At 47.5% G+C, this 10390-nt stretch overlaps 2 protein-coding genes across 2 annotated transcripts; both read right to left on the bottom strand.

Annotated features, from left to right (window-relative positions):
* Nucleotides 1–369: 369 nt before the first annotated feature.
* On the bottom strand, nt 370–2699 carry LOC137794299 (2-oxoglutarate receptor 1-like). Its single transcript, XM_068591051.1, has 2 exons — nt 2679–2699; nt 370–1469 (listed from the first exon to the last, which is right to left on the bottom strand). Exon 2 carries the CDS (start codon nt 1465–1467, stop codon nt 370–372), a length of 1098 nt encoding a protein of 365 aa, XP_068447152.1. The 5' UTR covers nt 1468–1469; nt 2679–2699.
* A 1335-nt stretch (nt 2700–4034) lies between these two features.
* Nucleotides 4035–8469, bottom strand: LOC137793952 (kelch-like protein 41b). Its single transcript, XM_068590430.1, has 6 exons — nt 7278–8469; nt 6555–6712; nt 6128–6235; nt 4955–5140; nt 4560–4706; nt 4035–4479 (listed from the first exon to the last, which is right to left on the bottom strand). The coding sequence occupies exons 1-6, from the start codon at nt 8370–8372 to the stop codon at nt 4368–4370; spliced, it is 1806 nt and encodes a 601-aa protein (XP_068446531.1). The 5' UTR covers nt 8373–8469; the 3' UTR covers nt 4035–4367.
* Between the last annotated feature and the right edge of the window lie 1921 nt (nt 8470–10390).

Below are 10390 nucleotides of genomic sequence, written 5' to 3'. Positions count from 1 at the left end.
AGACTGGAAATGTGAAAAGAGAAGCTCAGGAATGCAGAGTCACGTCCAATTACATCACATTACATTAAATATGGTATTATATTGAATATTAAACGTTCACCCATTCACACCCTGGTGGGAGGCGCCACCGTGCAAGGTGCCACATCCGGATCATCAACCGTTCATACAGCGCAGACGCAGCTACGGGAGCACTTTAGGGTTAAGTGTCTTGTTCAAGGACACATCGATACGGGGTAGCGGAGCCGGGGATCGAACCGCCGACCCTCTGATTGAAAGACAATCCTGCTCACCACAGTCGCCCTGTGAATGATTCTTGACTGTAGACAAAAGGTGGAGTGCACTTCTTACACATGAATATCTGAGTCCCTTCTATCTACATGGCTGTGGTTGGCTCATACTGCTATTTATTGCCTCTGGGTCCACCATAGAGGAACTGCAGCTGTCATGGGGCGCTACAGGTTGTGGACAGTCATCGATCATGGGGTTGGGCGTGGCGTGGCCCGCCTTGCTGATGAAGGCCACGCGGATCAGCAGCTTGGCCTTGGTGAGCCCGTGGACCCAGTAAAAAATGCTGAGCAAGGCCTTCCTGAACTTATCGCCCGAGAGAGTGTACAGAACCAGGTTGAAAAGCGTGTTGAGTCCCGCCAGCGGCCGGGAGATGATGTACGCCGCGTGCACGACGCGCTCCGCCAGGCACGCCGGCCGTCCCGCGACCTGCTCCCCTCGCTTTTGAGTTTCGATCCACAGCACGCGCAGGACGTGGTACGGCAGGAAGCACACCACGAACACCAGCAGGATCAGCACGGTGACGCGGCGCGCCCGCACCCGGTACGGGCTGCTCATGTAGGGCCCCCTCGCCAGCTGCCTCACGATGCCGATGTAGCACAGGAACACCACCACGAGCGGCAGGAAAAACCCAAACGCGGTGAGCAGCCAGCCGTACAGCCGCACGTCGTCCACGGGCTCGGTGCTGGCAAAGTCCAGGCACTGGGTCTCGTTGTCCAGCGATATCACCGCCAGCATGGGCGCGATTTCGGCGGCGGCGATGAGCCAGACGGCCGCGCACGCGACGATGCCCCAAAACTTCTGCTGCACCTGCTCGGCCCTCAGGGGCTTGATCACCACCACGAAGCGGAAAACCGCCAGACACGTCAGGAAGAGGATGCTCCCGTACAGGTTGAAGTGGAAGCCGAAGCGGACGAAGCGGCACATGAAGTCGCCGAGCGTCCAGTCCCCGGTGACGTAGTAGTGGACCAGGAAGGGCATGCTCATGACGTAGAGGAGGTCGGTCAGCGCCAGGTTGACCATGATGATGCTGCTGCTCTTCCAGGGGCGCAGCTTCGCCACGTAAACGCCGATGGAGGTCACGTTGCCCACCAGGCCCACGATGAAGATGATGGTGTAGGCGGCGGGCAGGTAATAGCGCTTCATCAGGTCGTCCACGTCCGTGCAGTTGTGATGCTCCATGGCTGTTGAGTGTGAAAAGCAATTTTACTGACCCTGTTTAAAAGCATACGAGCATTCAGGACGCAGCCGCGGTGTCTTTTAGGAGTTAAAATGCATTTGAAAACTTTATTCAATGATCATTTTTCGGCTGCTGCCGAGTTTTGTTTGTAAACCACAGACAGGAGGTTAAAATGAGCGAAATGAGCTAATAAAGTGCATTCGGCTTGTGACTGGGTCGGGCGGGCGGAGGGGCGAGACCTCGGTACCACGGCCTTTTGTAAATTGGGAGGAAGAGGAGACGCGTTGTTCAACACACTGCTAACATCAGCTCATAACTTGTTTTGCAGAACTTGTTAGCGGAGATTTCGAGTCCTGTTTTTCGAGTCCAGTATTCTCCTTTTAGCTCCCTTTTGGTCTCCTCCACTTCTCCACTGCTCTTTGCAAATTTGACATTGGCTTCCTGGAGTTCTTTCATTAGAAATAACTGAAGCTGCAAATCATCTGTGGGTTTGTATCTACACCTGATTCTTTCCACATAACATGTAATGATTTGATTAAAAATGTAATGTAAACAAAATGATTCAATGTTATAAATAATATGCTTAACGAATATCAACGTTATTGTTGCTTTGTTTTTTATAATGGATGTTTTGAGCTGGATCTTTACTCAATTTCTGTGATTTTGTTTTTTTCCGATTACCAACGCAGGTGAATAAACATACGTTTCCTGCTGTTGGCTGGGGAATAAAACAGACGACTAGCAAATCATAATTTCCTTTCCTCTGGGCGATTGGCAATTACTGCTCCAGGAAGGCGGCCAGAGAAGAGCAGTGGCGTGAAACCCGGAGGCGAGCACACCGGGAAAGACACAAACATTCAGGGAAACTCAGAGTGAAGGAAGCAAACAGAAACCTCCGCTCCCTGGACAAACACTCTGGTTTGCAGGGACAGAAAGCCTCCCAGGACTCGGCAGCGCCGGTGGCATCTCGGCTGGATGGCAGCTCCCTGTGACGCTGTCAGTGCAATCTGCTCTCATTATAGACGCGAGGAGATGTGCGAGGTGTCATTTACACATTGCATGTAGAGTCACATTTCACAAGGAAGGGACTTGTCCTCATTAAATTATGATCACATCGTGTGTGAACATACAAACTATATCTAAAAGCTCATTTCAGGAGTGTTGGAGAGTTATGAAGGTATAGTTAAAAAAGAAGAAGTATTTTTCTACTCACTTTGAGCTACAGTGTCCTCATCGGCGCTCACTCCAAGCCCTTGGCGCCTCTTATCTCTGTTTTCACACACATCGGTCCGTCACTCCTCCTCTTCCTCCCACTCTCTCATCCCCTCTTCCTAACCCAGGGGGGGAACTCCAGCGCAGTCTGAAAGCTCGCTGTTGTCTGCTTCACCTTCAGCCGCCTGCACCGTTGCTTCCTGGTGACATGCTTGAGCTGATAAAGCTCAAAGTCCGTTGCATTGACACATCAGGTGCGTTTGCAAGGGAAAACAAGGGGAAAGCCTTGTTTTTTTTGAGGGAAGACAATCCAAAACTTTTGTTCAGGACAATGACCTCAGGAGTTGTTTCTTTACACTGGCATGAGCTCAGCTGATCGATCCAAGTAATGAGTTAATGAATGATGAAGTAACATCACGTCGACACAGTGGCTTCCAGATGTATTTTATATCAATCATTCACTACGGCAAAACTGGCATTTCAATTCTATTTTATTATTCTTTCTATTATCTGGAGATCACAAGTTAATTATGACGTTATCTCGGGGAAATGAGCTTTGATAGCGGCATCAATAACTCGTTATCTCTGGAAAATACAAGGTTGTTGTCCTCTGTTGTGTTTGGGTCACAACGCATCCAGACAGCCGACAGACTGAGCGGGAGGATACACGTGAAGAAGAACTTTAATTAACAAGTTGCATAAAAATACAACGTAAAAACACAAAATGCAGAGATGGAAATGAGATTAAATTGAAATTCTCTTCGTGCTTTGAACTGACAGCATTTCCACTTGAACTCCCCTTCCATCGACCGTTTTTCAATTACTTCCAGTATTTGAAGAGTAAACGCTCATCGTCCTCACGCCGTTTTCTATCTTCAGAATATTTAAAGTTTTTTTTCACAGCTCTCGAAATTCAAACCACATTTCCATACTTGCATTACATAACCCCTAATTATTCATTTGAGTGTTAACGGCATCATCTACACGTCTCTTTTCACAGCTGCAGTGTAAACGCAGTGTAAACTCCTCCATCACCCTGTTAGCCTCACAGTAAGGACGTGTAGAGGAGTGGATTGTCTGCACAGACATACCTCAACTTTTCCACGTCACGTTTTGTGATTCCCACTTCATGAACTTGTGGTGCCCTAGGTCCCGTTGGAGGATCATTGTGCTGCGTTCAGGTGCCAAAACTTACCTGCTATTAACCCAGCTCCACTTCCTTTTTTTTTTTTACCTCAAAGTACAAAGAAGCCTAGAAATATACATCTCCTCTGCCTCGGCTGCCCTCGACGTGTTGATACAGTCTCTGTTATGTCACTTTTTTCTGTAGATCACAGTCAGAAACAGTAAAAGAAGCAGAAGTTTACAAATGTTTATTTTACAAAAGAAAAAAAATGCTAGAAATGGTGTAAACAGCTTTATAGATCAATCTAAATTGTGTTTTTTCTCTCTCTTTAATACTGTGGGGAGGGTGCAGTCTTTGAAGCAGCAGCAGAAGCGAGTGTTTATAGTACAGATAGAAATCATTTGAGTTCAAAGAAAAATGAATGTCAAAGATCAACTCGACACAGAAATCTGAGTGCTGAGGAAGAGACGCTGAGGAGGAGGCGCGCCGGGGGAGGTGGATGTCAGGAGGTGCTGTTGGCTGGAAGGGAGGGCGTTAAGAAAGGAAGAGAGAACATAGCTCTGTCTACAGTTTGGGCATCCTGGCAGCGTTGAGGCGCATGGACACACAGGAGGAGCCGGCAGCGTAGCGCATCTCCCTCAGCATCCCACTCCACTGCTTCTTATCGTCCTCGTACCTGCAGAGACCGGGAGGAGAGTCAGCCATCGAAGTGGCAAAAAAAAACACCCCAGGGTCCTGTAACTGGAGAAGACTTACTGCCAGACGTCGGTGACCTCTGTGGGAGCCACCTCCTTGCTCTCCGTCTGCACCATGGCGAAGCCGCCCACAGCGTACAGCGAGCCGCCGTTGCTCAGCAGGTTGACGGAGCTCCTCTCCTGAGGAAACTCTGCGAAGGGCTCCCACCTGAGGAGATGCAACGTTAGGAGATGCTGCTTTTGTACCTCAGGACATTCATTCAGTATTTTATGGGATAAGGAGGCCCGAAAAGTTCAGTATTACATATACATGAATAGGACTATGTGGTCGCTAAAGTAAGCTAGCTAGCTAACCGGCAGTTAGCGAGGAGGCGCGGGGTATTTGATGAGCATCATTGGGCTGTTTGGGACTCAGGCGTTTGAACACAATTCCTCCAATAAAAACCTGAATCCTACTTGTTTGCCACGAAGTCGTACGCTTCACTGGAGGCGATGAGGCCCTCCTCGTTGACGCCGCCGGCCACCACGATCTGCCCGCCGTGGACGACGGCCCCGAACATGGCTCTGGGCGTCTTCATGGCCGCCAGCTCCCTCCACTCCGACTGCTTGTGGTTGTACGCAAACATCTTGTTGATGGCTTTGCTGTGGAGATGAAGGGAGGGACGTTGATGTACATTGTTCGAAAAAACAATACAACAAATAGCAAATGAAGATAATTGTCAATAAAGGATTCATTTGGAATTAATTGCTTTGCAAATGTGATGAGCAAAGTGTTTGTCTCCCTGTGTCTTAATCATTCTTGCTAATGTCACTAATGGACTGACAATGTGTTTCAGCGTGCAGCCTCACACAGCATCCAATCAACACGAGCTGTTGGAAATAACAGCAGCGAATAGAGAGAATAGAGAGTCACTATTAATCAACAGTTTACCAGTTTGAAGGTAACGTCCTAAAGTCTCTCTCTTAACATACAGCTGGTGTTCAACCAGCGTGTGTTATTTAATATCTGACAACATATTTTAAATTGGGCCGGGATTAAAGCGACATCATCTCATGTGGAACAATATGTACAGTAGTCAGGGGAAATATATTGTAATGTATCTACAAGAGGATTCATTTGGACGCAATAGATGGTACTTTTGATATAAATAGACGTGGCACACACACACACACACACACATATATATATATATACACCATACCATATGAATGTATATATGATTTAGATTTGGAGTATTAGATATTAAAACTCCATAATCTCAATTTATGATTAGAAATATAGTGCACTGTGTCAATGTGTGATGGGGGTTTATGTATTTATGTTACCTTTTATATTCATAAATTACATTTTATACTTTCCTAATTTGCAAATGTTTAAACCTGGGTGTTAGTTGTGTTTCAACCCATGAAAAGTGTTTATTGTACGTTCATGTTGTCGTGTATCTTCCTCTCCGGCACCATATCACACAGCTCTGGACCGGAGCGGAGTAATTGTTGTCTGTGAAGTACGATGCAGCTCTGCAGTCTGGCAGAATGATAGACCACAAACAGCTGCTGCTCACAGCGTCAGGTCACACACACACACACACACACACACACACACACACACACACACACACATTTACTCACTTGTCATCCGTCTTTCCTCCGATGCAGTAGACCATTCCTTTGTGGGAGACGACAGCGTGGCCGTGGATCTTCAGAGGAAGCTTTTTGGTCTCACTCCACTTCATCTTCCTGAAGAATTGATATTTAAGAGATAAAATATCTGCCTAATTTATACATGTGCGCCATCGGTAGAGCCAAATCCATCTGGATGTGTGATAAACATCAATAAAGGCAAACATAAAGAAAAGGAGGCTATGTGATCATTGAAGAAACCAATTAAGAGGGTGAGATGACATAAAAACACGATGCAACAACCATTTTTTAATGAAATAAGGCAGCAATATTCTTAATTTCCTGCAGTTAATTATCACCTTATAATTGTACAAAATGTGAGAGACAGGATGAGAAGTAAAGACAGGAAGGGAAAGGAAGAAACGATGCTACTAACTCGACGTCGTAGCACATCACAGTGTCCAGAGACTCGTTGGACTGGAGGTCTTTTCCCGCCACGGCGAACAGCAGGTTATCGCTCTCTCCGACGCTGAAGAGGCACCGAGGTGAAGGCATGGGCGGCAGGGCGACCCAGTCGGACGTGAGTGGATCCAACTGTGAAGAAAAGTACATTCATATCAGCCCCCGTCAGCTCGGCCTCCTCATCTCCTCACAGACCTCTCAGGTACTACTCACTGTTTTATTGCAGAGACTTGATTAGGCAGCTAGCTTAGCTTAGCATACAGCCTGAATGCAGGATGGACCGAGCTAGCCCGGTTGCAGTTAAACAAAAGTCTAATCCTTATAATTTCAAGTTTAATCCATAAAAAATAGACAGAAAAAAATCACCGCCAAGATATCTGTTTCACAATGCTGCATGTCTTTGTTTGCTAAGCTATCAGTCTCTGGGCTCCAGCGTTACATTTAAAGGGACAGAAATATGTATGTTTCCTTTTACCTGTGGTGCTATTTCTTAATCTAGATAGTGTTGGAGTTATTAGCCATACAGATATCTGCCTTCGCTCCAATATAAAGTGACTATATGGCACCAAAACAATGATAAATAACACTACAGATCCCTGCAAGAGAGTGATTTAGAATATTTTCCTCAAACTATTTCTTGAAATATTTTGTTTGTAATGAAGGTAGTGATATCGAGTGAAAGAGAAAACCCAGTTACCTGGAAGAAGTAGCATTGCAGGGGCACATCTTTGTTGTCCTCGTCCACAAACAGTCCTCCCATGATGTACAGCTGGTTCCTCTGTGACGCCAGGCTGACGTGGTTTCGCGGCACCTGCTCCGACATGGCCGCCAGGAAGCACTCGTTCTCGCTGACGTCGTACGCCACCGCCGCCGCGTCGTTGATCATGACGATGAATTCCCGCGTGTACATGCCGTGTCTGCGGTTGTCGTTCAGGAAGCCGGGGAACGGGCTTTCCTCCGCGCCCGCCGCCTCCTCACCCGCCTCCGTCTTGGGCGTCTCCGGGAGCTTTCCCTTGTAGGCGTCCCTGACGACCTGGATGGTCTTCTGCAGCTCCGGGTCGGCCTTGATGATCTCGTCGGTCTCCACTTTGTCCTTGAAGTACTTCTCCGGCAGCAGGCGGAAGCGGACGCAGTTGAACGCGTCCTTCAGGACCTTGACGCGCTCCTTGTCGTGGCGCACCCAGGCCATGACCGCCTCGAACACCAGCTCCTCCTTCTCCACGTTCAGCGAGTCTCCGCCGATGACGGCGAACAGTTCGTGGGCGGCCAGCTGGAGGAACTCCTCGTCCCGGTGGAGGAGTTCGAAGCGGTCGGCGATGTAGTTGCGCGCGGCCACGGCGAGCCTGGGACAGCTGAGCACCAGGCCCATCCTGAAAATGGCCAGGCAGTTGCTGACGGACAACTTCTTCTGGAGGTAGTTGACGCATACCGTGAAGACGGAGGGGATCTGGAATCGGCTCGCCACGGCAATTATATCCTGGACGTTGTCATCGGTGAGGTCGATCTCGGCCGAGTAGAGGTACTGGACGATCATGTCCAGGATGGACGGGTTGACGTCCTCAATGACCACCTCCTTGGTGTTCTCCACCTCCCTCCCGTCCTCGGTGAAGAAGATCTCCCTGAAGTAAGGGCTGCAGGCGGCCATGATCAGCCGGTGGCACGGGAAGCTGCGGTCGCCCACCTTCAGGGTGCAGTCCACAAACTTGTTCTCGTTCAGCAGCTCCTTGAGCCCGTCCTGGAGCAGGGTGCTCTGGAAGAGGCGCAGCTCCTCCTTCATGGCGTTGGGGTCCATGATCGTGCGGCGAGAGGGGAAACAGCGAGGCGAACGAAAAGGGGGTCTGCGGAGAGAGGAAGGAGGCGAGGTGGCCACAGGTCCTTTTGGCAGGCGGTCCTGGCTGGAAAAGGCAGAGCACAGAAAAGGGTCTCAGAGTGAAGACGCGGCAATTTAATCCCGTCCCGCTCTAAATATAGCTCGCTCGGCCCCCCGCCAGCTTCGGCTCCACTGGAATCCGACTGGGCCGAATCGCAGCGCAGGCCTGGGCTCCAGCAGCTGCCGTCACAGACTGAAAGAAGCAACTGGCCGCGCCGGCCGGGAATACGCCATCGTGGTTCAGCCCCCGAGAGTGTCATGTGGCCGCCGAGTGGCGGAGACAATGCTGTCAAAGCCCTGGAATAGATCGTCCTCAAGCTCCACCTATGACAGGGAGAGATATTTAGAGCCGTCGCAGTCATGTTCAAAACCATATGTACATAGATTTCTGGTGTCATTCATTCATTTTGTTCAAGACTGACAGGAGATCATACTTTATACTTCATATATTGAGACGAAGCAACAACCAGGACAGTTTGTCATTTTACTATAGACAATTAATTATGATCATATGATCATTTTTATCACACAGACGGGGCTGCAAATAATTACTTTTTATCATGTTACTTTCTGATTATTTTGTCAAAACCCAACGTACGATCTTCAAATTACTTCACGTTTTGTTCAACCAACAGTACTAACACCCAAAATGTTCCATTTACTATCCAATATGATAAAGAAAAACCTCAAATACAACAATTGAATCAGCAAATTGGGTATTTTTCTTCAATAATGGCGAAAGATTTTCCACTAAAATCCACACATTTTTATTCTAGGTTTCATGTTTAAGATTTATTGGTATTTTTAAGCTTTCCTTCATCACTTTTCTCTCTCTACAATCCCTCAAAGCAACCAACAAACTCGATGGAAAGTCGTATTGTTTCTATCTCATCCTCGTTATTAAAGTGAGATTGAAGTGCACAAAAACATTGAGCTAAAAAAAGACCAGAAAAGTTTGGGTGCAGCAGCTGTGCAGAGAAACAGGTGAAGCTGTTCTGTCCACCAATCAGCACGCCTCCTTCCCCCCATGTGGTGTGTTATTGTCCAGCTGCTTGGTTGTGCGACCGTGTCAGAGTTTGTTAAACCCGTTAAAAACAGTTCAGCTCATTCCACTGCTGAAAATGTTTACTCAGCGTTTCCTTTCTTCTTAAAGATAAATTATGTCAATTTGCTCAGACACACATTTTAGTACATGTCAACAAAAACAAAGATGTGTCTGGATCAATAAGATATTGTATTGTTCAGTCTTGTTTTTGTGGTCCGATACGGTGTGAGGAGTGTGTAGAGTTAGGTAAGATTTCTCCCGTGGGCAGCACTAAAGATAGATCAGACTACTTGTCTAACATGTAATTTAAGCAGAAGGGGAGAGCAGATTTCTGCGTGAGAAAACTCTGACACTTCCCCCAAAGCGGCAGTACATTCAAGAGTAATTGCACACTTAACTTAAAGACATGACTGTGCTTCTGCTGGTGTTAATAATGGCACATCTTCCCAAATTAAAAATAAATAAATTGTCATTTCATAGATAAAAAGGCCTCGAAACGCCGTCTACGTCGTTAAATCCGTCCGAATCATCAAGGTCAAAGCGGATATAAGCCTGTTCTCTTTTATCTGTGGACGTGAAATGAGCTGTCGTTGACTATTTGTTCACAGCAATGTGCTTTTCCACGCTGTGAAACAGTGTTTGTGGAGACGAAGCATTCACTTTTTCAGTGGCTGGCTAGTTAGCTTCATTAGCGCGCTAACGTTAGCGCTGGCTGAATTCGAGCCGTGACAGCCGCGACCGTCCAGAGCGGGATTCTTAGTGTTATTTGTTGACAATACGTTCAGGCTTTTGACATCAAAAGTGTGTCAAAATAATGCAGAGGATGGACTGAAGTTGAAGCAGATTTCTAAAACATGTTTGGTATGAAAATGAAGAGATGGGGAAGAGGTTTGAA

This window comes from Clinocottus analis, unplaced genomic scaffold, assembly GCF_023055335.1.
Source record: "Clinocottus analis isolate CAN_PGR_092001 unplaced genomic scaffold, fCliAna1.0.p SCAF_24, whole genome shotgun sequence".
NCBI classification, from domain to species: domain Eukaryota; kingdom Metazoa; phylum Chordata; class Actinopteri; order Perciformes; family Cottidae; genus Clinocottus; species Clinocottus analis.
This window is presented reverse-complemented; position numbering and strand designations above follow the sequence as displayed.

What these genes read in the sequence shown, in the direction of transcription:
- LOC137794299 (XM_068591051.1), bottom strand. Translation starts at nt 1,467, where the DNA reads ATGGAGCATCACAACTGCACGGACGTGGACGACCTGATGAAGCGCTAT.
- LOC137793952 (XM_068590430.1), bottom strand. Translation starts at nt 8,372, where the DNA reads ATGGACCCCAACGCCATGAAGGAGGAGCTGCGCCTCTTCCAGAGCACC. An exon ending in GGAGGAAAGACGGATGACAA is followed by an intron (nt 5,141 to 6,127) that starts GTGAGTAAATGT and finishes TCATCTCCACAG; the next exon opens with CAAAGCCATCAACAAGATGT. An exon ending in GAGGTCACCGACGTCTGGCA is followed by an intron (nt 4,480 to 4,559) that starts GTAAGTCTTCTC and finishes CGGTCTCTGCAG; the next exon opens with GTACGAGGACGATAAGAAGC.